This window comes from Anthonomus grandis, chromosome 5 (assembly GCF_022605725.1).
Source record: "Anthonomus grandis grandis chromosome 5, icAntGran1.3, whole genome shotgun sequence".
NCBI classification, from domain to species: Eukaryota; Metazoa; Arthropoda; class Insecta; order Coleoptera; family Curculionidae; genus Anthonomus; species Anthonomus grandis.
The window spans coordinates 15,517,212-15,545,206 of record NC_065550.1 but is presented as its reverse complement, the minus strand read 5'-3'; the positions used below and the strand labels follow the sequence as shown (position 1 = coordinate 15,545,206).

The 27,995-nt window shown below is 30.2% G+C and overlaps 2 protein-coding genes across 6 annotated transcripts in view; one reads left to right on the top strand and one right to left on the bottom strand.

Annotated features, from left to right (window-relative positions):
* The first annotated feature begins 1,870 nt into the window (after positions 1-1,870).
* On the top strand, positions 1,871-17,371 carry LOC126736866 (glyoxal reductase-like). The gene is made up of 6 exons (XM_050441478.1): positions 1,871-2,007; positions 3,130-3,210; positions 5,551-5,658; positions 5,714-5,967; positions 7,309-7,473; positions 17,065-17,371. Exons 1-6 carry the CDS (start codon positions 1,962-1,964, stop codon positions 17,239-17,241), a joined length of 831 nt encoding a protein of 276 aa, XP_050297435.1. The 5' UTR covers positions 1,871-1,961; the 3' UTR covers positions 17,242-17,371.
* Positions 17,365-27,995, bottom strand: part of LOC126736854 (PH and SEC7 domain-containing protein) — a 286,453-nt gene continuing 275,822 nt past the window's right edge. For 4 of the 5 annotated variants that reach the window (XM_050441456.1, XM_050441458.1, XM_050441459.1 and 1 more), the window contains 2 exons: positions 20,863-20,923; positions 17,365-20,326 (listed from right to left, as the gene is read on the bottom strand). In XM_050441456.1, the coding sequence (XP_050297413.1) occupies positions 20,312-20,326; positions 20,863-20,923 (76 nt within the window). In that variant the 3' untranslated portion in view covers positions 17,365-20,311. The remainder of the gene's footprint in view (positions 20,327-20,862; positions 20,924-27,995) is intronic. The other variant, XM_050441460.1, reaches the window with a different exon arrangement.

The window sequence follows — 27,995 nt, the reverse complement described above, 5'->3', positions numbered from 1 at the left end:
GAATTGTTAGATGTTAAAAAATATAAACGGCTATAACGTCCAAAACTCCCTAAGGATTCTTGTTGAAACCGAAAAGTTGAAACTTCTTTATGTAATTATTAATAAATATCTAAATCGATTTCAAATGGTTGCAAATCTCTACAAACGAAAGAATATGAATTATTAAATGTACAAAAAAAAATTATGGGCTATAAGTTCCAAAACTTCCAAAGGCTTTGGATAACACCCTTTTTAATATCAATATTAATATTAAACATGTTAATTGATTTGAGATTTAAGAGAGGTTACAAAACTCTCCATTTAAACTAATTTAATCGAGATATTCTAACCAATCAAAATACCATAATAATTTTACAATTATTTATTTTTTTATAACAAATACAAAGAAAGTAATTTTTGTAATAAATCTATCAGGGCTAGTAGCTCGAAGCCATCGATAATACAGTCAGGCCCTACAAAAGAGGTCTGTATCTTCCCTTTAGGTTGTCACTCTCAGGAGACAATAGTCAATATTCTCCAGAAAGGTCCAACCTGAAATTACGTTAGAAATTACGACTGGCTGGATTGTTACCAGGATGCCTAAAAAGTAGACCCGGGGAAATTTCATTAACTATATTTAAGAAGAACTTACATAGCCCTCGTTCGTAACGGTGTGTGATCTCAGTTAAGATCCATTTAGAAATTTCACCTACGAATTTGTTTATGTTCTTAGAAGCAGTTAGTTTTAACCCACTGAATTGCCCAATTGTTTGTGCGATTTGGTGTACTTTTCTTTTAAATTTTGTTTTATTACTTGACGGGGAATTACGCATGAACTGGGACTCACAAGACACTTCAGGATAGTGTGGGGCTCGGTGAAGCCACTACCCACTAAATCCCTCCGTATTCTTTCCCGACCACGTCTGCCCGAATGCACTACTCAGATATGCGCCGATATTTACCCATCTTAACTCCTCGAAGCCAAACCAGTTTTATACACATATTGTTATTTGGGTGGTGCAGTTCCTATAAATATAGATGATCATGCATCTTATAATCTTAAAATTATTGCGATCCAGCCCGTAAGCAATTTTGGGCAATGCTAGGTTTTTGAAATTACCTACCCAAAACGCATAATCGCCGCATATTTATTAGAGCCCTCCCATATGTGTATGTATTTCGGTTTTTGAAAAAAACGCGCTTTACTTATCAAATGAAATAGATAACCGCTGTTTATTCTTTGGTCGACGCAACTACCAACTTGACTGCATTTATTATTCAAAGTGGGTACCTACGCCAAACTTCGCTCTAGAAATAAATAGAGTAAGCGAAGAGTAACCAGAATTAATTCAACATCCTTTTTCCTAGATTAAATTAATTTATTAATATAATCAAAAGCGATATCAGCGAAGAGAGATATGTTTTTTTTACGTCAAGCAACAGGTTCAGAAACGAAAAACAAATTTTTACAGTTAAGTTCGGCCCACAGTATTTTTTTTTCATATTTACGGATTACATCTGATTTTAAACTTCTAAAATAAAGTTAAACTTTCGCTTGTAGAGATTTGCAACCATCTGAAATCGTTTGTTATATTTATTATTAATTACATAAAAAAGTTTTATCCAAATTCTTTCGGAATTCTGGGAGTTGAGACCCTTTCATTTCTTTAACATTTGATTTTTTTATTAATTTTCGCAACGAAACCTTAGTCTGTAGAAATTTGGGACAATCGTAGCTCGATTTAGGTATTCATTGTTAATATTAGAATAAAACTGGAAAAATATTAAAATACCTTGGGAATTTCAGGAGATACGGGCATTATTTGATTAAATAACAGCGAGCGCGGACTATAATTGGTTCTTGGCAACCGACATATGCTGCGTTCTTAATTTAGTCGCTGGATATCGACCGGACGCTAGCTTTCACACACATTATTGTTATTACAAGTTTTATAATTAATTGAACTATAAAACAATAAAAAATGAGTTTTAAAATGCATAGCGGCGATCTTATTCCTCTAATAGGATGTAGGTATAAAATTAAGTATAATATATATATATATACAGGATGACAATTTAAAACTGAATAAAAAAATGCTTAAAACAGTTCCTATACATCGAACGGGGGAGCAAAAACAAACATATTATTTAATCCTTATCTGCAGCCCCTTGGACAAGGTGAGATAACCCCTTAAATCTTAAACAAAAAGGGGGTGGAGTGATACATCATCTTAAGGATCTTAGAAAATGGTTTCCTTAGAAATATGTACCATAGAAAGGCACATTTCAGAAAAATCTTCTCTGTTTATCAAGAAAAACAATAAATTAAAACACATTTTTTACTTTTCCTAATATTATTTAATTAAATGTTCAAAATGATGACTACTGATATGCTAGCATGTCCCTTAAAAATTCTAAACATATCAAACCGTATTTTGTATTGGCTTATTGGCTATGGATTTTAAAAAAAAAGCATGATTTATAAATATTGGCATTTTAGTAGCCAAATTTGAAGCCAACTGATTCTGTCATGAATAGAAAGAAAAATCAACTGAGACAACACGAGATTAGTTGATCAAACAGTAAAAATTGAAATTCTGGATCAATTTGCAATGAATTAAACTTTATCAACTTGTTAAACAGGTGCAGCCTTTGGATTAGCTTGTAAATCAATAAGAAAGAAAAAATTTACAAGTTTATCACTATAAACTACAATGCTGCAAGAACTTGGTGACAATGACCCTGGATAGAAGGATCCAGTTTTGTGAAATAATAACAAATAGAATTACAGCCAAACCTGGACTAGTTCGAAATATTTGCTGTAGTAATGAGTGGTACCTTTTAGTTAAATGGGTGTGTTAATATGCAAAACTTTTATTACTTGGAGTGGCAAGAACCCACTTGTTTTCAAGGTGATGTACCACTCGACTTCTTGCCCTATTTAAGGTTTTAGAGGTGTATTGCATCCTATCCAAGGTGAGATAATATCCTTGTTTTTTTTTTGCCTCTTCCTTTTAAAGAAACTGGTTTCAGTGTTCTTTTATTAATTTTTTCATTCTTAATATATACCAGTTTTTTAAATTGTCACCCAGGTGCATTTTGGAACAAATTGATAAATAACTGAACACCAATATTTATAATTTTTTTCAGTTGGAACCTATATGGTTGATGGTTTTAAACAAACAAAAGAAGTTTTAGATAATGCACTCTCAGTTGGCTACAGATTATTTGGTAAGAAACTGAAATCATCAAATTAAGATAGTAATAAAGCATTCAATTGTATAATCTAAGAACCATATCATTTGTTGAAGAAATGTTACATGGGCATTATTAAAAGTCAAATTAAGAGTAAAAAGTCAAAATTAATCAAAACAGACTTGAACACAAAACTTTTTTTTTTGGATATGACAGTACAAAAAAATATTTATTCCATTAAATCTAATGCTTCTAGACATTTGACACTTTGATAAAACTTAGCCTTCCTGCTATTCTACCTCATTTGATGCATATAGTTAATTCTTACCTTGAAGCTGGGTATTTTCCGGAGGAGTGGAAAAGGTCCATAATTCCTATTGTTCCAAAGGCTAGAAAAATAACTGCTCTGAATGAACTTCGTCATATAAGCTTCTTGCTTGTCCTATTTAAAATTCTCGAAAGAACTGTGCACACACAAGTATTAAATTATCTAAATCTTAATAATTTACTTCCAGTTCTTCAGTCAGGCTTTAAATTTGGTGTACTACTGCTGCTCTTTTGAATTTAACTGACGACATAATAAGGGCATTAGACAAAGATATTGCAGTTCTTTACTGTGTGCTAAACTAAAATATCTGGGTTTTGATAGAACTTCTGCCTTTTTCAGGTACTACCTGACAGACCTAGACAACAGCATGTACATATTGGTAGCAATTTTTGTTCTGCTGAGACAGTAATATCTGGTGTACCACAAGGGTCTATAATTGGACCACTTTTCTTTTTTTAGAAATATCAGTTCAAAAGTTTGTATGTCTGAGTTTAAAACTTCTTTGCTTAATTTGCAAAATATTTAGTAGAATACTTCTGTCATTATGAATTATGTAAACTTTTCAGTTTCTCTTTGATTTAGAATATTAATGGTTAAATGTAAGAGTAGCCTAAGGCTAAACTTTGCCATTTGTATTCTTTAACCTTTATGTATATACTTATGTAAACAGATTTATATCTATGTAATGTATATGCATGATTAATAAAAGATGATTTATTATTGTTATTATTATGTAATATGTGGATTTTTTTTTAAATTTTCAAATGGCATTCTAACTTTGCCTCAGTTTTAATGCAAAAATCTTACTAGTAGCTGGTGTTACCAGTAACACTATACTTCTCAACTCAAAGACATGTTACTTTTATTATCCCTGAAATAATAAATTTAATGCCACCTCACCTTAAAAACTGCCATTTTTCAATCAGTTGATTGGATTATAGAGGATTATATTATATACATCTGGTGCTAAAATTCCGTGATTTTTTTCATTAAAAATAAACTTGCAAATCTTACAAGTCAAGTTTTTTTTCTGTTTCTTTTAAACATTTATTTCAATTTTCTTCATATTTTTCATCGATAATTATGACATTAATAATATACAGGGTGTTCAGTTTAAGGGTGTATACTGTCTTTATCTCAAGAACCCTTGACTTTAGCCAAAAACTCAGTTAAGGAAAAAAGATCATAACAAAACTGGCAATGAGGAATCGTCCAAAAATATTTTCACTTTGCAAAGTGTCTGCAAAAGGGAGCAACTTTTAAAATAAAAAACTAATTAAAATTAAAATTTGACCAAAATTGCTAAATTAAGATGTGAGGTTGATAACGACATTGGAGAGCTAAGTAAATCTTGTATAGATTTGGTTAAAGTTAAATTTTCATTGGCTCAATAATAAGGGTGGGGGAAATAAATTCTGTCATATTTAAACCGATTAGTTTTTCACTTTTTTATATTTCTTTTATTTTAGTAAAATCATTTCTGTTATGTAGCCTATGGGAAACCTATTTTTAGGTTACAAAGAAAATTATTTAATAGAACTATTTTATCTATCTGCAACATTAGAACCTTGCTCATTCATAAATTTATTCCGGAAAATTAGTAATTATTTTTGCCTTTTCAAAATATGTATAATGCGCTTTTTAATTTTCTATAATTATTTTGTATACTGATCTTTTTTTCAGAATATAATGCAGGATGAGGTAAAGGCAAATTTTACTTAAACGACACTTACTTAAACGACAAAATTTTTGATTTGATCTATGAATTTTTTACCACACAAAAGTATACCTTTAAATGCCTTAATGACAAAATTACCATTAAAATTATTCAAAAACTAAGTACCTTTAATTCACTAAAGATCACAGTTGAGATGAAGGATTATAAGGATTATAATTGCGGTCTCTTTATCTGTAGAACAGTTGTGTGTTTAATATTGCTATATATAGGGATAGATTTTTATCAAATCATCCAAAGACATGATTTCGTTTTGAAATGAAAGCCAGGCATAGCAGTGGTATATTAGTAAATAACATATTTTTTTTTACAGATACCGCAAAAATGTATGGCAATGAAACAGAAATAGGAAGGGCCTTAAAAGAACTATTACCAAAACATAAACTAACAAGACGTGACATTTTTATTACCACCAAACTATGTAAGCCTGCCAATTTAATTAATGCAACATTAAAGAATATTAATTATTCATTTAGTGCCAAGCGACCATGGTAAAATAGCCTATGCTGCCATAGAAGAGTCACTAAGTAAACTGGACTGTGAATACTTGGACCTTTATCTGATACACTGGCCTGGGTCAGCTGCAAAACTCAGAGCTGAAAGCTGGAGGCAGATGGTTAAAGCTAAAAATGATGGACTAGTAAGAAACATTGGAGTGTCTAACTATACAGTTAGGCATTTAGAGGAAATACTTAATAGTCCTGAGGGTGTATTACCAGCTGTTAATCAAGTAAGAAGAGGATATATGTTAGAAGGAAGTCAGTCTGATTTGCATTAATGTGTGAATCCATTAGTTTTGGTAACAAAATTAAAAACATTTCTGAAACTAGTAACAGAGATTTCGTTGTTTATAGATAGGTTTAGTAGGTTTGTTTCTATTGTTAATTTGATCATTTATTCATTTAGAAGTATTATGATATTTCTATTTTGTTTTGCAAATAAGTAAAATTTGTCTTTTATATGATCTCCTTAATCTGGTAATCTAGATTTGGTCTTAGAAAATGTTGGAAAACCCATTGAGTGAAATTTCAGTTAATGCAATGATAATTTTAATTAGTGTCTTAATACACATTTCTTAGAAAAATTTAGGATATCAAGTAAAACTTTACACTAGGACATATTTTCCTGACTTTGCGACAAATCAGAATGGAATGATGTTATTGCATTAAGAATTTTTTTCCTTTTGTCAATGTACGAAAGCGGAATAGAAATCCCTGGTATTGAAAGAGCCTGCGGACTTGATAAAAATATGCGCTTTCGTCGCTACTAGAAAATATTCCTACCATCCATTGTAAATGCGCAACGCATAATTTTAAAATTATTATAATGGTCACATACAAAGTGGATTTATTTTGAAAATAGAATAAATCATTGGTCCAATAACGACCTATTTTTGTGTTTCAGTCACTTCTTGCAACTTAGACCCAGATGTCTTTAACTTCTTTTGTTGCATTACCTACATCATATTATTCCCTCACCTTTCCTCAGTTTCCTACATCCGGCCCCACTTACCACATATAGTGTTCAGTATGAGTTTTTAATTTTACATTTACGCCTAATAATGGACTTTTCTCTCAAATTTGTGAATTATTTAGCAAAAGTTTGTTTCAAAATTATATTCCTTGAGTTATTATAGCAAGTGACCTATAAACTTTTTAATTTTTAAATGTACGTACCTTCTTTAGATTTATTTCATATGGTATTTATTTCTGTAATACTTATGAAAAAAATCTTTATAACTTGTATTTATGACACAAAAAAAGTTCATGAGTCATGTCATTGGTTGTTTTCAGAACATGGTATACTTGTCTTTTAATTTTATAAACAGTGTCCTTAGTTTAAAACAAAACATAAATGGCATAATCAACGTCAAAATGATGTGCTAAGGTTACTAATCATCTGCTCGGAACTAGCATATGAGGGTAAAAATCTATTTAATAAACGTCAACTAGAAATACGAAAACTTCGGACTTACATATTACATATTATAGTTTGGCTCAATGTTTATATTGACAATAAAATATTATTGGTTTTATTATTTCCTAATTTAAAGTAAATCTGCTTTTTACAGATCGAGTGGCATCCTTATTACCATCCATATGAGGTACTAGAGTTTTGTAAAAAGCATGGCATTTTGGTACAAGCCTACATGCCTCTAGGATCTGGTAGCAAAACCTTACTGAATGATCCACACGTTGCAAAAATTGCTGAGCGTATTGGAAAGACCCGTGCACAAGTAAGAGCACTATTATTATTTTGACTTTTAGTTTGTTATTAGAGTCAGAAATAATGAAATCAGTATAAGAAATTTTGATTCTCATTTTCATTGTGATAATGAAAAATTGCTTTTCAGCGGCTTCTCTCTAGCATTTAAAAAACTATATCGCACAAGTGTGTTTTTTCGTATTTCTGCTTTCTGTTACAGCTCTAATGTAACGTATTTTCCATTAATGTAGGCAGGCATTAATGTATTCTTCTGAAGCATGTTGTAATCCATTAAATAAAGATAATCACAGATCATAACAAAGCTTATTAAAGAATTTCAAGAGTTACTGAAAAGCGGAAGCTTTTCTTAATCTGGTTCAACAATGCTTATGCGATATGTGTAGAAAAAATGCCAAGAATGGCTTTGTTAGTGAATCTGACGAAAAAACAATCAAAACCAATTTTGAAAGAAAAACTAACATTTTCAAATATAATAATATGGACAATAAGCGTTTTGATTTCGTATTTTAGAGGAATTTCTCATACGTAAAAGTGAATTCAATAGCGACAAAAAAAATCAGAAGCAGCGATTAAAGTCGCTTTATCAAAATAAGTCGACACAAAGAAAAAATACAGTTTTATTAACCACAGTGACGATGATTGCAAACATTTGTAAATTGTTATACGTCAATTACTAATTTTTGCAATTGCTTTCATTTAGATGGCTTAAACTGGATTTAAGATGCGCCACTATATAAGATGATACCACTATTGTTAGCTCTTTATAAAATTCCATTGCAAAGGTTCTACAAGTTTATAAAATAGATGTGATGCCTGAAAAGAAAGACTGCTTTTCCATTATGATTATTGGAAAAAAGGATAGTGTTAAAAAATGCTGCTACTAGTTTGAGAAAAATTCATGAGACATTTTTGTTGAAATATTGCGTAGGTGAACATTGATATTGATATGTCATTACAGTGTATGTGTTTGCAAAATACACCAAATGAAATTTAAAATTCATGGATTGAATATTGTTTTGCAAAAATCATATATCCGATAAATTACTTTTAAAAACAGATTACATATTCAAATCCGAATGATCTCTGCAATTTGCTCTGGTCTTCTGTTTCTAGAGCAAAAGTATCGCTAAAATTTATTTTAAAGAATGAATCTCCACTCCACAATGCTCTATCGGTCTAAAATATTTTCAGTACTGCAGTGTTGCCGCTTATGTAGAAAACTGGCCACACCTTTGGTTTTTCAAATAGATCTCCCTATATATTTTTAGGGATTTTGATACCCCGCTTCATTTTGAGTCTTTTTTAATCATACTTCTCTATACCTATCTTTAGCGGTTTGTGAAAAAAAATTGCATGTTTTTTTGCTAAAAATTTATCCTATGATTATATATTATATCTCAAAAACCAGTTAAAATATAATTCTGAAAATTTCTACACGTATTCCTAACGTAATTAAATTAGGCGCCTATATTAGCATTTTTCAAAAATTGTACTGACTTAGAGGAAATTTTTTTTGCCAGTTCAGGCACCATTACTGATATATACAGAACTGATAATATATCAAGAATCTCTAAATGAAGACCAGAACAAGGAACATGATGACGTGCGTGCTAAACTTAGAATAGAATTTAGAAGAGACACAAACCCCTCAACAAGACCAGCTCTTCCTAGAGTTAACTATTCTCGCTAATTGGTTATTCTAACTTAATTATACCTGATTGTATTCTTATAGTTACGACACTTGAACAGCTTTATCTAATACTCGTAATCTACTGTGCGGCTACCGCTGTTATTAAAAACCTTGGGATTAAAAATAATAAATAACCAGCAAAGTATTACACGTAACGAAAGACCGACACCGCCATGAGAAAAAATATTTAAGATATTAGGAAAGACATGGACCGGCTAAATGAATACATCAGAGGTATCAGAACCACAGAAATTACAAGAAAGAGTAAAGGAAATGATGCCTCAGACTCAACAACATACACAGCAGGAGCCAGAAAACTGTACTCCAAAACAACTGTCATTAGTATTTACACCACTAAAGAAATCATCGAGGAGTTCTGGGGCATTCAATTAACAACACCTAGTAAATGCAACCTCGACACGGAATGGCTGTTCATCCAGCCATTCCGTGTCGAAAAAAAATTTCCTCTAAGTCAGTACAATTTTTGAAAAATGCTAATATAGGCGCCTAATTTAATTACGTTAGGAATACGTGTAGAAATTTTCAAAATTATATTTTAACTGGTTTTTGAGATATAATATATAATCATAGGATAAATTTTTAGCAAAAAAACATGCAATTTTTTTCACAAACCGCTAAAGATAGGTATAGAGAAGTATGATTAAAAAAAACTCAAAATGAACGAGCATTTTTACCATTGGCATTTTTACCATTTTTAGTTGACGAAGTGACTAACGTCATAAAAAAGCTACATAACTGGAAAGCCAGTCTGCTGGAAGACCACATCCAAAATTACTGGATTAAGAAATTGTGGTCAACACATCAACAACTGACCAACCTAAACGACGTGCTTATGAATCAGAATTTGCCCAATTTTTTAATAGAAGGTACCACTTACCTTTAGTCCAAGGGCTGCCAAAACACTCAAGATAAAGGATATGGATAAGCAATAGGCTATTGGCCGATTGCTTATCCACACTCTATAAGCTAATTACATCTTGCATTACAGAACGTATTTAAAAATTCTTGCGGCAACACGAAGTCAACTAGAACAGATGCCTAAAATAGTGGAAAAATTCTTTGAGGATATAGGAGTGACCTATGGACTGGATAAGTGCCGAACTATAAACATTATTAAGGGTAAACTACAACCAGGCGACTTTCAGACAGAAAACTGTCAGATAACTAATGGACGAAGAATCCTATCTAGGAATGAAGCAGACGCAAAGAATAGACCATAAAACTGTAACGAATGAGCTGAGTACTAAGGAGTATGAATGCGACTCTTGAACAAGTCCTGATTGCAGAAACTTATTTAAAGATATTAATACATATGGAGTCAGTTCACTAACTTACTCTTTTGGTATTATAGGATGGACTAAAATGGACATAGCACTGAGTAAGAAAAAATGCAAGCTTGGATAGGAAAAGCACTACATGGATGGCAGGTTCACGAGGTTCAACAACAGTACGTCGACATAGCGACATAGAAACCCCATATTTCTATAATTTAATTATATTAACATTAAAAATGAGTGTAACTTTGTATAAAGTTACCTATTCCGAAAATTTGTTGTTGAAAAGTTTTTTCCGGTGTTCTCTAAAGACACTCCGGACCAGAATATAATGATTACAGTTTCCTTATAGGAAAAATTGATAATTATTGTAGGGTCTTTAAACGTCATTTTTCACATAAGAACTTAAATATGTCATACATTGTGAGGCTTTGATGGCATTATTCACAAAAAGTATTTAGATTCTGATGTAGAATTAAAAAATTTATTAATTGTATATTGCCGGTTATACCGGAAGTGCCGGTATCTTGGAAATATTTTAGCCGTATTGTCCCATCGACTTTCGTATACTGTCAAATTTTCAGATTTTTCCTGATTATAGTTTTCCCACATACGATATGAAAGGTCAGCAATGCAGGTTTAGCTCTTCGTAACACTGAACCGTTAATTGAATATTTGGGAAGATACGCAATCCTGTGTTAAAAAGTGTACCCGGTCGACTATCGGATTGCCGTTCAGTTTCGTGCACCGTGAGGTGCTGCCGCGAAGCGTCAAATCTAGGAACGATTTATTTTAGCTGCGTGGATTTGGCTTTTGGCTTCTTTGAGTCAGGTTTTCAACGACGCTGGAATCTCCGGTTACGCGGCCGTGTTGGATATTTTTTTAAGATATGGGATGATGCTGCCAACTATGTTTTTATTATTTTTTTTGAACATACAACACGGTGTCATTTATGTGGTGGTCAAGTGATAAGTGATATACTTAAGGGCGGAGGCATATTGACATTTCTTAAAAGTTAAATTTTATAAACAAATAATTACTTACCAAAATATGTTTTTGAGACAAAAATTAATACAAAAATATATATAAAAAGCTATTTACAAAATTACCAACAAAGTTTAATACAAGTTATAATTCCAACAAACATTATGTTTCCTCCATTTTGTGTTCAAGAGGGTCAAATTTTTAAATAAAAAGCCCGTTGCACTTAATTAATTAAAAACTAATATACAAAAAATATATGGAACAAATTTTAAGATATAAGTAGGTTTCACGTAAATATTATAAAGAATAATTGAAATAATTCATAAGACTTAATACCGATGGTAATATAACTTCTTGATCAATAATTTTTTGTAAAAAGTAACCCATTTTGTCATGTGATTCAATATCTGAAAAATTGTGCAGCGTAGTGAGATCTGTAAAGTAAGGGGTTGTGAGTGAGGATGTTAATAGAAATAGAAAATAGGCCACATTTTAAGTTTTAAGCGACACAGGAAAATTCTCAATTACCAGTTGTTACAACTATACTTAAAACTATAAAAAGATACCTAGTAACAAAAAAAAAACATTTTGTTTAAAGACCCCGCATCACGGTTATACAGGACGTCAATAGAGGTGGTATAATTACAGGAAAGTTGAGCAATATAGTGTCCTTTCATAATAAAATCTAAATACTTCCTAAATTTTGCAAAAAACTGAAATTTGGCAAAATTATTTTATTTTTTTTCTGGCGTTATTTCAAAATATATGACAAAAGTATTTATTAAATGAATAAATTATTGTGACCACTTTTTCTCGCCTATACGATGACACCTTTAAATTTAAAATACGACGTTCTGTCTTTAAAGAGCCATCATCAACTTTGTTTTTCTTTGTCGGCGCTATATTGACCATTTGCAGTTTAACGACGCGGGAATCTTTGGGCGCCCGGCCGTTTTGTTATTTTTTTAAGACAAGGGCGATGATGATAACAGCAGAGAAAAACAAACCACCTTTTGGTGTTTTGTTTTTCTCTGATAACAGCGCTTTTATTTATTTTGTTATTGCCGATATGCGCTGTGATCTTGCATAAATAACTAGATAAATGTGGTGGTCAAGTAATGTATTAGAAGGTGCTATCTCTTACAACTTAAATTTTATTAACAAATAATAAATTACTTACCAAAATACTTTTTTGAGATAAAAATAAATAAATAAATAAAAACAAAACAAAAATTCAATAAGCTTTTATTTATTAATTAGAAAATTAACAAAAATATTAAATAAAGGTGATGATATAGGTAGTTTTCACGTAAATATAAAGAGTAAATTAAATAATTAAAGATTTAATATCTATATACGGTACTATAGTTTTTTAGAGTCAATCATTTTTTGCAAAAAGTAGCCCGTAATGTGATTTTTGACAATACGGGTTTGTGAAACCAGCCAATATCTCAAAAACTTAGGTTTAACTTTTAAAAAAGGGTAGTGAAATCTGTGAAGTACACTTTTTTGGACAAAAATATTCAAAAATAGATACCTTTAACTGAAATTAATATAAAAATAAAATCGCAAAATTTAAAAGGTTTTGAATAAGGGTGTAAAAACACTATAAAATATAGAAAATAGGCCACATTTTAATTTGCAATACAGGCAAACAATTAATTACTAATTCTTAAAGCTAGAAAAAGTAAATAAGAAAAAAAAAACAAATATTTTGTTTAACAGTATGAAGGGTCTCATCGCGATTATACAGGATGTCCAAAATAAGGATGAGCAGTGTTAATGGTTTAATTAGGCGAAAGTTGCGCAATATAAATGCAATGATTGAATAAATGCAATCTAAAAATTGGAAAAATGCCAAATACTTCCTAATATTCAGGAAAAAGGTAAAATTTGGCAAAATGGTTTTTTATTTTTTTCTGGCGTTATTTGAAAATATAAAATAAAATCATTTATACATTGTTGTAAACACTTTCTCTCATTTACAAGTTAACATCTTTAACTTTTAAATACGACGTTCCTTCTTTAGAGAGTCATAATCAACTGTTTCTTCTTGTCGACGCCATGTTGGCCACTTGCAGATTTGAATAACCCTTTTAATTACTTTTTCAACGAGGTAATTTCTAGTGAGTAGTTAGAATCATCCCTATTAAATATTATATACCTCTCTCTCTTTTAAATACAATTTCGAATTTCAAAAAATTCAAAACATACTTTATTCATAAATACATGGTACCTACTTGTTGAAATAGTACTTCTATGATATAAATTAGGCACAAAATAGGACCGAGAAACGAACCCTGCTTACTACACAAAGTTCAGACAAACTGCCATTTGGCCAAACAAACTTTTTTCTGTCTAACAAAACAAAATTTTAACCATTCTAGAGCAACTCCCCTAAACCCATATCTAGAAAGCTTACCGAGCAGTATTCCATGGTTGACACAGTCAAAGTCTTTAGAGAAGTCGCAGAATACCGCTGTAGCAAAGTGACCTTCTTCAAGCTCAAATATAATCTCTCCAGGAATGAAAACATCACTCGACATTCATTTAATATGTTATTTTTTTTAATTAGGAAAGCTACCATTCGTACTATAACAAGTTTCTCAATAACTTTAAAGGCTTTTTAAGCTTTATTTTTATCTTTTTCATAAATGAATTTCATCATGAAAACAATTATTGAAAATACTTAAAACACTAAAGACCATAAACATAATATATTGATTTAAAATTTTCTTAAAGTAAAAAAAAGAAAAAGAGAAAATGGCTCTCATAGACATGAAGAGACAATATCTTTAAGAGTTCGGATTGATTTTTGTAGATAAAATAGATCATTTTCTGTGAGGTTTATAATTAGATTTTTTTTAAGATTTTCTAATAAGATTTTGAGATTCCCATTTTAGGTTGTTATAAATCAAAGTCTTAATTAATAAATGCAAAAATTTATCAATATGCTGTGGACATAGGTTTGGTTTATTTATATTTATTTTATCTATAGTAATATTTTATTAATTGACTTGCATATATTATTATTTACTTTTAGAGTATGATAAAGTTCATTAAAGGATTTTATTGTATTTTGACATAAATTTGAAAAATCCTCTGATGGGTTTATTAGAGAAGATACATTATTTGATTTAGCAAAGCTTTTATTAATTACAAATATTTCTTTCTTATCACTTATTTCTGATTCGTCTTTTTTCAAAAAATATTCACAATTGTTTTCACACTTTGTTTTCTCTATTAACATTCTTGCGAAATATCCAGATACATAAACATTAGAGCACGTTTCCAAACTTACTGTTTTATTTAAATAATTTGAAATTTTTAGATCAGAAGAAATGGAGCTACTTGTACATGCAACTTCGGAATAATAATGATTAACATTTTTATGGGATTCAATATCTGAAATGAAAACTTCTTCACTAGTCTGACTATCGTCTAATTTTAAAAAATCTTGGACATCTTCACAATTTCCACTGTCTAATGATTTTTGCAACCTAATATTAATGTTGCATTGCAAAGCAATTCGAAACTGCTGCACACTTGGCTTTGCATTGTATCCACACCTATTTCTTATAACAGAAAATAAATTTTCTAGAGGATCCTGATTAAGATGCCTAGTTAAAACATATTTGCAATCAAAAGAGTTTGTTAAATATTCAAATAAAACAAGGACTGAATTAAGGGTCCAAATAAATCCGTTAAGCAGTGAATATTATTTCTTTTTTTATTATTTTCATATACTTCAATTGAGCTAAAATATTTCAGACCAAATTTTAAGTTATTTATCGACGTAGGGTGTTGAGTAGATATGGGTCGTCTATCAGGATTTGAATCAAATAAAGTTCTACTATTGAAAGAGTCAAATATGGTGTTAATGTTGTTTAAAAAGTTTGCAGTATTTTCGGCAGTATCACTGTTAATTGCATGCAAGTAGAATAATGTTTTTATTGCAGCTGCAAATGAATTTGAGAAAACCTGGGCAGCCAGTTTAACCCTCATATTTTGCCAAGTATTTGGATTTATGTGGATATCTGTAATTTTCGGTAATGCTCTTGTGGTTTTGCTTTCTTTATCTATAAGTAATCTTACATAAATAAATATATACCTATAGATATAAATATAGACCCTATAAATAAAAAGTAATATCCTATAAAAAGCGTCTTTATCCCGCCCAAAAATGTTTGTGATACGTCTTTAACATCTTCTAGTTAGCAAATTAAGCCGCCTGTTAAATTTAAAATATTTGTTTGCTGTAGAACTTTTTTTAAAAAGCGAAGCTTTCTTAAAATAAATAGGCATTTCCAAATTTTGCTAAAAAACAAACAAACTTTTTATCCTAAATTGATGAGATCTATCGTCCATTTACATTTGTGCATTAAAAGAATTATCCTGTCTATATGTAAGTAATATATAATAATAATTATAGTTATAATAATATTATAATACTTATTGTCGTAATAGGTAAGGTTTGTCACCAACTTGTAAAAGGGTTTGAAAATATGCAAAAGGACAAATAGGAATATTTTCAGTAATGCGAGCACGAGAATGAGCATTAAAAGTATACCCACTCATGTACTTTTAATACAACAGTTAAAAAAATTTGCCTATAAAAAATAAAGTGTCAAGTTTAAGTAATATTATAATATTCTTTACTTACCATTTTCCCAATTTATTGATGAAACTTTTGCATCTAAACTCTCAAGGCTTTGAGCATTACATGAGGTATCAGGCAAAGAAATTGTGTTTCTAGAGGCCGGTTCTATAATTTAGAGTAAATTTATACAGTAAAATATCAAAAATAATACCTTTCCATGAAATTGGTACAGCTGATTTTAAAAGTCTCTTTCGCTTATTACTTACTGCAATATATATTTTGTCAGAATGTTTCTAGCAAACCACTTTGTTTTTTAATAAATTTTCATCCATAACATATGTTTCCGCATTGTCTATATTTTCTATCCACTGGTTAAGCAACACTGGTTTTAAAATCGAAAATTTGAAAAAACTGAGAATATTGTTTTTACATTTTCTTACATTATTGCACCCACGATACGCACACTGATTAATTTTGCCTAAAGGAGCCATTGTCTCACAAACTAAACACATTTACATATATCTATCTATTTGTGATTATGATATCCAAGAAAATTTTTTAACAACTACCAAATTGCAATACGGCAAACACGAACCTGTGCAAAAACTCTCCCACACGACTCAGGGATGATCGGCCGATTACTATTGAGAAGCGACGGACGAAATTATTTTCGCGCATACTGGAGAGAATCGCCATCTATTTTTCACGCATATTTGCGGTCACGCTTTAGCCCATAAGGTTGCGTATCTTCCCAAATATTCAATCAACGACTGAACTTAAAACATTAACACCAAATATTTCTCGGATACTATTTTTTTTTACAGATTTATAAAAACCATTTCTGTAAGATTCTTTCCAGTCTCTTTAATATATCTCTAAATTAAAAACAAACTTCTTCTTAAAAGGTTAAAGAGAGTTTAAATTCTTTTTTTACATAGAAAGGAACCAATTTTCCATTATTATGTTGAAAATAAGGACAGCAACAGTTTTCATGCTGATTCCACAGATTCTGACTCATGGCTATTATTTTAGGTAATACTAAAGTGGTCGGTACAGCAAGGGGTGGGTGTGATTCCAAAGGCCGCAACTAAATCACATATGGAGGACAATATTAAACTGGATTTTACTCTTTCTGACGAAGATATGAATACGCTTTGCAATTTGAAGAAGAGAACGAAGTATGACTGGGATCCAGAATCATTACCTTAATACTGCCATTATTGCGACGTATGATTAAAAAAAAGAAGCATTTTTGTTATATTTTATATATATTTTCTTTACTTGTTATCCAGTATCAACTTTTGGGCTTAAGTGATAAATAATAAACAGATAATATGGGGATGTATATTTATTAAAATAAAAATGTACATAATATAAGCCACAATATATACATAAATCAAATTGTTGAATATAACTTCGCATAAAGCTCTACCATTTTATAATTAATTAAAAAGATGATTCAGGGAAAATTCAAACGTTTGTATACATGATTCCTTGTAAGATTCCTATTTTACAGAATACGCAGTGATCTTTGGCTGAAGGACATTCTTGTAACATGCAGTTTGATCCTATTAGAAACAGGGAAATTGGGAAAGTTAACACTTGGTCTTTATTGTGAAGAAAAAAACGCATCACAGAGAAGTTATTATAGTCACAATTGATTAAACATTTTACATTATGATAATATCTTATAAATAAGGCCATAATGTATACTGTGACGGTAAACGGTACACATATTTGGAAATTATTTTATATATACTTTGCAAAGGCGGATTAGTCACACCTTAGTACAGACAGAAAAAAATAATATTTAGCTTACATACAAAAAAGCCAAATAGTAACTTCCTTTGTGATTTGTTATTCTCTGATTACTTTAATAATCTCTAATGTATAATTGAGATTCGAAAAATACTTTTTACATTATTAGATGTTTATAGGAACTGAATTGCAAAATATGTATGGCATTGTTCCTAAACTAAAGGCAGGGTCTGCTTATTATGGAGGATTTTTTTAATGTGTATAAATAACATGAACTATAGAGCTCACAGTAAAAATTAAAATGGAATGTAAAGTAAAAAAGCTTTATATAAAGAGGAACAACCAAGCTGTGATTATTAACTTAACTTAGTAAATATTTTCGATCAATTTCTGAAACAATACATATCTGGGTTTATACAGTCTATAGAGTGCATCTACAATAAATATAGTATTATATAGAAGTACTAACGAACTAATAGTTCATCATAATTAGGATTAGATATTAATTTTGAAATTGATTTTGATTTGATTAGTTATGACATAGTTAGATCGTTTGTACCTACCATTAGAAAGAAGAATTTGGCAAATTTTTGTTTTTGTATCTAATTATTGATTAATAAGAAAAAATTATTTAAATTATTAATGATTTATTATGTTGGCACAGTCGTTAATTTTGCAGGTTTCGCGGTGCTTTTTAAAGATATTTTTCCGAGTTAGTTATGTCCGTTTTATTAAAAGGAGCGAATTGGGAAACCGGAGCTACGTTAATCTCTCGAAAGGCACCAATGAAAATAAGCCATAATAGGTAAAGTAAAAGTGAGGAAAATATTAAGGAGCAGGATGCAGAATCAAGTGAAATCGATTTCTTCCTAGTAACATAATTTAAAAATATAATTATGACTCTTAAGTCTATGCACATCAATGTGGTGTTAAAGAAAAATTTAAGTAAGTAAGAAAAGTAAAGTTCAGGTTCTATATGGAATTAGGCAAGAAGGATAGCGGACTGATTCGTAGAGCGAAATGTTCCAGATATGTGCTAAGTTAATTTTAATTAACATAGTTTGCCCGTTTCTAATAGCTGCATGGTGGCGTTTACATATAAAATTAATTAAAAGAATTTATATTTATATTTAACTAAACAAATCCTTAATTTATTTTTTTTTCTTACATGGCGAATTACTTCTTATTTTAGGTTATTGCCTACGAATGATTTTTGTTGAAAATTAGTTTTTATTATGTAGTCTATATTTAAAATCAAATAAATATAAAAATACAGGGCCTTAATAAATATATTTTTTTCGTTTTATCATAAACGGGAGTTTATGGTATGATTGCCAGCCATGAAATTTTAAAAACTATGGTTATATAGTTATCTTAATTTTGAGTAACTATGTTTTAATTAAAATAATATTTTATAAATTAAGACAATTTAAAGTAGGACGGAAACAGTTTTGTGAATTAGTCCATGTGTGTTTCTTTGATACACGTATATGTGATACGTTCAATTTACTGAATATTCCATTCGAATACAGTTCTCTTTATTTGTTTAAAATGTAGGCAACGCGAGTTGTTAACTCCAGCAAATTACGTCAACATAATTCTTGGAGTGACACAAAATAAATAAATGCTAACATTTTACTGGAATATTTAATTTAGAAAACCGATTATTCACCGAACATATAATTCTTACACACGTAGTTCTTTTCGATGCTTTAATTTTTAATTTAAAAAAAAAAAAAATTTAATTTAATATGTCTGGAAAAAATCAAATACATTAAAATCTACATTAGAAAATTAACCAGTTCTGATAATATTGAAAATATTGCAATTACTTTGCAAACACGTATTTGAGAATAAAAATAAGGCTATTAGTAGCATATGGGAACCATGGATATTACAATATTTAGGGGTAGCTGGATTGGGATGTTGTGCAAAGAGAATGAAGATATTTCTCTGTATTGACTAAAAGAACAAGATTAAAAAGGAAAAAACGTTGTTTGTTATAACTATTTGATATAAATAAATACGAGAAAACGATAAACCACATGATAAAAGAAACTAGATATACAGTATGTATGGAGAAATTGTCATCATATTTAAGTTAATATATTTTTCTAATTTTGTAAATAGATACAGTATATAGTATACATATCAAAAATATACACACATTCTAAAATTGCTAGAAATAGGTAAAAATATATTTGTTGTATCATTATTGTGTTTTAAAACAAATCTATAGAAGCAAATATCGTTTACTAATAGACATTATGACTTCATATATGTTAAAACGACAACATATTCTAAATATTTTTAAATATAAACGTCATTACCACATCACTATTATTTGTCGTTTCCAACACTGAATTTGCCAAATTCTACTCTTTTAGGTCATCATATTTTCTAAAAAAAATCGGGTTTTTATAACATTTAAATTCTTGTGTCTGTCTTCAAATTGCACAAGTCAGTGTGTTTAACGTCTAAACACAGCAGGTCCATGCTCTAGTAATACAGGCAGGGCTATTCATTCCGGGGTTTCCTATGTAAAAGCAACATATTAAAATTAGTTTGAAATTAGCAAAAAACGTTAATCTACATAATTTTTTTGGTGTATATTAATGACATAGAAACAGTTGAAAATAAAAAAAAAACAAATCGGGTGCATGTATTTTCATTGGATAAAATCATATTGATAATTTAACAATAACAAACAATGTGATCTATATATCGAGAAAGCCCATGCAGTTATTGCATATTTAAGCCTAAACCATGCTTATTAACCAAATACATTATCTTATTTTCTATGTATAGCCAGCATTCTTACAACCAAATACTTACTTGGTAGCGTCTAGCGGTAAGTACTATTGTAATTACTAATTGTAAACATTGGTAAAAGTGTTCTTATTATGTAGGTAAATTGGTATAAGACAATGCATTTTCCCTTTGTGATTAGTGTTAAAGCCTGTATATGTTTGAATGAAAGCAAAATTGTATTAGTGATCGATAACTACGAATATTTAGGTTAGTATAGTGAACCGATAGCCATGAGAAAGAAAATAAAAGAAGTGAACCAACCTTAAGGAAGGGAGGATAATCGGCTTGGCAGTAAATTATATGCACTATTGTTAAACTACACCTACAAATAAAAAGGGGTTTGTATAATTAAAATTTTTATTAATACCATTTAACAAATGTTATAATATTTGATTTTCAAATGTACTTTTTATGCTAAGGCAATAAAACCATCGGTTTTAAATAATATGAGAATTTTTCCTAACATATCCTGAATAATATGACGAATCTGTTAAAATTGAAAAGCTTTATATGTTGAATTATAATAACCAAAATATCTATAAAAGTACTGATTTATTGTTGAAAATTGTGTAAACGTTTTTTTATTTAAATTAATATTTGAATATAATAATATTAAATTAAATTCATGTTTCAAAAGGAAGGACGCAAAACTAATTTATAAAACAAACTATAAGGAAATCCAAACAAAAATTAGCATTTTAAGATCTTTTTATATCGAAAGCTAAGGATTTTCGAGCATTGCTTCAGTTAGTTCTTCTATCAATTGTAGAAAAAACTTCACTAAGTTTTTTCTACAATTACTTTTAGTATAATATTAATAAATAAAAGTGTACATCTTTATAACAGCCAAAAAATGAAGTAAATAGAATGTATGCTATTGGCTTATGGTACCTTATATACTTTTTTACATTATTTTTGTTAAAGTGGATACTAAATATCCACATCTTATGACACTAAGAGCCTTTTTGCACAGTAAGGAAATATGCTAAAATAACTCTAAATCAATTGGATAATATTCTGTTTCTTTTATAACTTTTTCATGTAAATAAGATTATTTTTATTAAATTTATTTTAATGAGATAATTTGTATCTTTGACACAAGTTTTTTTACGGAAAAAAATAATGAAAATAATAATGCCTATATTAAAAGTAAATAAAAGTGTCGAGGTCTAACCAAGTTTTTACCGACTAAGAAGAATTTCATAAAAAAGGGAGAATTATTGAAATACCGGATATCGATAAGAGAATAATTTAGCATTAATTAACGTAACAATTATTGAGTCCAGAGGCGACTCAGGTCAGAGTTTAGTTAACATTAATGATAAAAGAATGTACACTGTGACTTTTCTTATAAAATTTTGAATTAATTTTTTAAAGATATCAATTTTTACTGAGGAACTAAAATCAAAGTACAATCATAGCCTTTGAACAAAGTCATAAATTTTGTTTTGAATGGGGTTAGTTTGTACAAAGAACAACGAACAAGCTATAATTTTAGTTTCTAAGCATACTACTTGAAATATGTTCCTATTTAAATTTTTAATAAGGTTCGTATTATTTTTTAATAATAAACCTGCCAGCAGGCCTTTAACTATTGGTAAAATGTAAGAACGCCACTGATTCCGCAACCACGATACGACACCTATTATCTAGAAAGAAGAACTTCACAAGAAACGATTATGCTTTTTTGATAAAAGAAATTTGTTAGTGAATGGAAACTATATTCTGGTTTCTAAAGTAAGTATTCAAACTTGATATCAGAAAAACTCCCAGAAATTCAATGTCGGAGTAATAATAGTACCATAATATCGTGACAATTATGACAAAACTATTTATTTGATAAAACCTTTATGAAAAATTTGCCCTTAAAAATCAGCTTTTATGAAAGATTATTAAAATGCCGAAAAATAGAATACCGTTCTGTGTAGTGATGAAAGCACGATATATATCCTAACATATACCTGGAAACCAGTTGGCGCTGAGTTTGTGGCAAAGTACAAATTCCTACTGTGGAGTAGAAATACAATAGTCAAACAGAATAATGATCCAGAACAAGTGTCTAAAATAGTAAAATATGGCTTGGCTGAGAAAGTCATAAACGTACTTAAATGGTCATCCCAATCCCCAGGCTTACTCCCCAGTCTTTTGGACGTCTTAGATCGTCAAATTTAAATGCAATGCGATATAGAATAAAATCTATAACTATTCAATATCATGAAATCAGTGTGGATGCAAATTTCTCCAGAAATGCATTTTTTTCTGAAGCTCATAAATATATCTGCATTTGCCTCCCCTACATTTTTCAGGACATGTAGTTAAATAAAAAAAAACATTAGGAAAAGTTCATGTTAATAGTGCTTATGGCTAAAAATTAGCAAATAATCCTAGAAATTCATTTAAACCGATGGTTCAGTTGCCATATTCTACACTTTTAATGTATAATACCTAGCCAGACGTAATAATTCCCTTAGCTATAAATAGTTCCAATATTTTTTTACATAATCTGTTCATACACGGTTATGTCTTTCATATCTTAAGAGTTACTGATAGTATATAATATTCTCTATAAAACACTAATTTGACATGTGGTACATTGTTGTCACATTTCAAGGCAATCATAGTAGCCAATTTTACGCGTACTCCATTTTAGAGGTGGGTAAAATATTTTTGCTAATTTTTTAGGGTTTGTGCTATTTAAATTTGACACGCGATCGGGGGATACCGTTTAAGAAAGTCTATATCAATAAATACAATAACTTTATATATTAAAACTCCAATGGTCAAAGGCTTTAACCATATATTTATCATTGTTTTAATGAAAATGCTAAGTAAATTGGCAATACTAAGAATACTTTAAAAATATAATATCTTCGTAACGCATTTAAAATAGTAAATTGTTTAAAAATATTGTCACCTTGAACTCAACATCTACAGAGGCAATCTTTCACTTGAAAATATTTTTAACTATAGCTAAAAAGGCGTATAAATGGGCTGGCGTTATAAAAAAGACTGGCTAAGTCAGGTCAACCTAATTCGTTTTGAATTTTTAATAAAAATCTACAACAATCAAATCCTGCATAGGATAACTCTTGGACGTAAACAATGACTAATAAAACTTCACAAGAATGTATAAAATTAAAAAATAAAAGCAATGTTGATGTAAATTAACTTAATACTAGAATAAATACAAAAGCGCATATACAAATAGAGCGTTAACAATTTTGTCTCCCAATGAGAGGGAAATAATATATAAAATAATATATAAAGAGACAAAGATACCGTGTAACAAAACTTTGCCCTAAAATTAGCAAGCAATTATTATTTTGCTGAAATTGTTTTAAAATTAAAAACATTGTCACTTCTGTTAAAAACTTTGAAGACCCAAATTAAAATTTAAAAAGAAAAAGCTTTAAAAACCATAACGGGAGTGAAGGATATCTACCAACCAAGCGAAATTTTTGGCATAAACAATGAATGACATGTACCTTCAAAGTTTGGTAACGTTGTACATGTTGATGTCTAGAATTGGATAAACACCTAATAATCTTTTATATGAGAAAACAAATCTTTTATACGAATTCAACAGAATTGTTTTGTTTTAACATAACTTTCAATAACCTACAAGTTTTTCTTGAATCTTATAGAGAAAGGTAGACGAAGCTTTTAAATAAGTCTCAAGAAATGTCTCTTGAGATTCGGTAGAATTCAGCATTTTAACACCTCATCGCTATTTCTTGGTAAAATTTAAACATGACAAATTATTTGTCACCACTACTCATCCGGTTTTGCCTGTTTTTAACCATTCTCAAGGATCCTTAAATTGATAACTACTTAGAAATGTACATAGAAAGATCCAAAAATGGTATACGGTGTGCCTATATTATCCCAAAAATTAATGGTAAAAGAAAAATACGTATTGCTTTTATTTTCACGGTAGAAGAATTGGGAAATTTAAAAGCCTTGGAGTTATTTAACAACGCCAAAAAAGCTTTACATTTTTAATACTCAACAAATAAAACATGTAGGACCCTATTTAACAAATTTTAATTGGTATCGACATCTGAAAGACTCAAATTTTGATCTTATAAAATTACGTAGTCCACGATCAGAAAAGATTATAAACATATTTTGCGATCATTGACAAATGAAGTAAGAATAACAAAAATGTATAGTAAGTCTAAATATTTTAACTAAATGCAATAACATCTAAGTAAAGATCATAACTTAAAAGAAAAAATAAATAAATAGAAAAATTGTAATTTTATGACTGAAATATTTATGTTATTTTTTTAAATGACTTAAATGTTTCAAAATTCGAAATATGGATGGGTTTTTAAATGTTTCACTATGTTTCAATGTTCTAATTTTCATGAATGAGTATTGTGTTTTTATATACAGGGTGTCCGGGAAAAGGAGGCCAATCCGCCGGCCACATATAAAGTGGACCAAAATAATGCGACTTTCGTGCCATTTTTTAATTGGGCGCGCGGTATTCAATATACAGGGCGTCAAAATGAGAAATGTAAAATCGTCGAGTCGAGTGTTTCATAAGATATTAAATTAAAATTTGGTGTGAGGGGGTTTTCTGGAACGAGAAATTGAAATTCGCTATTCCTTGCAGAGGGCGCCACCTGCGGTATATTGCATGTGTTAAAAATACCAAAACATTTTTGTATCTCTGTATAATAAAGTCCTAGTAAAAAATTTATAATTATCCTTTTCTTGTAAAAAAGTATTCTTCGTAAATTTGTGCATTGAAGGAACAGTTACAGATATCCAAATCTGTTGTTATTAATTCTCCAACACAGCTACCAACTAGGCCAAATACACCTGACGATAGTCGACCTCGGCTTCTCTTTGTTGGTGGAAATTGTAGCAGAGTGTTCCTAAAACATTTACGTTTAAAGTTTGAAGCTTACTACAAGGTCCAGTGTTTCCTGAAGCCGGGCAGTTCAAGCAGTGAGGTGATTAGGACAGCATCAAATTTAGTTAAGGATTTTACGAAAGAAGATTTTTTAATAGTAATGTTAAATGGAATTTGCTCTTCATCTGATGTTTTAAAAAATTTAATTCAAAATCATGTTGATACAAACACTTTAGTGATGACAAGCCCTTATACTTATTTAAACCATAATGTTATCTATAATAGTAATAAGGCCCTTTATCGTACTTTTCATGAGAATAATATTAATCTGTGTGGGATTTTGGAGTCTAATCACGCCAGTAACTTTGGTTCAGACTTGGCATCATTATTACATGCACATATTTTCAAATATTTTAAAATAAATATTTCATCGAATAAATTGTCTTTGAATCATCAAATTAATGAGTCTGAACTAGTTACTGATCGTGAATTGGATTCTTCTTTTTTATAGACGTGTCCACGAAAGTTGAATCTCATTCATGTTCATATTCTACTAGTAAAATTGAAATTAGCTCTTCGAAAAACTTAAGTATCTTTATTCTTAATATACAATCCCTAAGAAACAAGATGGATGAGCTTCATCTTTTGCTGGACACATGTAATTTTCCTGATATTGTACTTCTGACTGAGCACTGGTTGAGGCCTAGTGAATGTTTTTTAATATCTGATTATCTTCCTATATCAAATTTTTGTCGTCAACAATCTATACATGGAGGAACCATGATCTTGGCTAGGCAAACAATTGAAACGATTTTTTGTAATATTGATAAGTATGATAATCTTCTGTTAGAGAATGTTTTTGAATTCTCTCTTTCTTTTTGTAAGCGTTTTAATTTATATATTCTTTGTGTTTATAGGCCACCTACAGGAGATATTGCTATGTTTCTGGACAAACTTGATTCTATTTTATCCCAGTTGTCCCTACACTCTAAGGTTATATTGGCTGGTGACTTTAATATCAACCACACTGATGAAACCTTGCCACGTACTTCTCTTTTAAGTATTTTAAATTCTTACGACTTGAAAATGCACGTTCTTTCTCCCACACGAATAACTTCTTCATCTGCAACTACAATTGACTATTTCTGTACAAATTTTGTTGACGTTTTATGCACAGTACTCCCATCTGGTATTTCCGACCATGAAGCTATTCTTGCTAAAATGCCATATAATACTGTATCATCTTCATCTCATTATATGGGAAGAATTTTCAGCAGGAGAAATTTCAATGCTTTTTCTGCTGCTACAGCTTCGGTAAATTGGAATGCACTTGAAACGGCTTCTGACCCACTTACTTTATTTTTTCAAGTTCTGTGTGATAAGATCAATCAGTGCTTTCCTAAAATGAGGCTTAAAACTAAGAAACGAAAACCATGGGTTACAAGAGGCCTTAGAATTTCTGCTAAAAACCTCCGTTTTTTAACTAAATTGTGCAAATATACCACAAATGAAAATATCCTTGTATATCATCAGAAATACCGTAGTCTGTACAGAAAGACAATTAAAGCAGCAAAATCTAATTATTATAGGGATCGCTTAAATATGTCATCAAATAGGCAAAGAGAGTGTTGGTCGATTATTAATGATTTTAGACATTGCCATAGAAAAGTATCGGAACCGGAGTTAAGACCTGACATTTTAAACGACTATTATTGTGATATACCTAATATCTTGCTCAAGGGCATTCGTAGTAACATTGATCCCTTACACTATCTTCAACAAGTGTCGGTTGAGCATTCATTTTTCTTTTATCCTGTCGAACTTACCGAAGTAAAAAATGAAATCAAACGCCTAAAAAACCATAAATCATCTGGAGCTGATGGGATATCTTCGAGGTTGTTACTCTTTTTGCCTGATTCAGCCTTAAATGCTTTAGTTTCTGCCATAAACAATTCTTTAGATAATGGCATTTTTCCTTCATGTTTAAAAGAGGCAGTGGTTATCCCTCTTCATAAGGGTGGAGAGTTGGATCAGCCTTGTAATTTCCGTCCCATTTCTATTTTGTCTACCCTCTCTAAGATAGTTGAAAAACTTGCAAAAAGCAGAATTTTGTCCTTTTTACATCATAATGGCATTTGGTCTGCAAATCAGTTTGGATTTCAAGCCGGTAAAGGGACTCATGATGCTGTTTTTAGCTTTTTGGAGAGCGTCTATGTGTCCTTGAATTCTGGAGAGTCATCGGCGGCAGTGTTTTGTGATCTATCCAAAGCATTTGACTGTGTGGATCATGGAATACTGTTATCTAAGCTCGATAAATATGGTTTTAGAGGCGTAGCATTGCGATGGCTTGAGTCCTATCTATCAAATCGTACTCAGAAGGTTTCAGTGTCTGGGCGTTTGTCTGCTTCTAGATCCCTAAAATGCGGCGTTCCCCAGGGTTCAGTGTTAGGACCACTGTTATTTTTACTGTATGTGGATGACTTGAGTTCATTGAAACTGCAGGGCAAGGTGGTTCAGTTTGCTGATGATA

Excerpts from the sequence above, each read along its gene's own strand:
- LOC126736866 (XM_050441478.1), top strand. The coding sequence starts at position 1,962 with ATGAGTTTTAAAATGCATAGCGGCGATCTTATTCCTCTAATAGGAT. Across the intron at positions 5,659-5,713 it reads TTTTATTACCACCAAACTAT|TGCCAAGCGACCATGGTAAA; the intron begins GTAAGCCTGCCA and ends TTATTCATTTAG. Across the intron at positions 7,474-17,064 it reads TTGGAAAGACCCGTGCACAA|GTAATACTAAAGTGGTCGGT; the intron begins GTAAGAGCACTA and ends CTATTATTTTAG.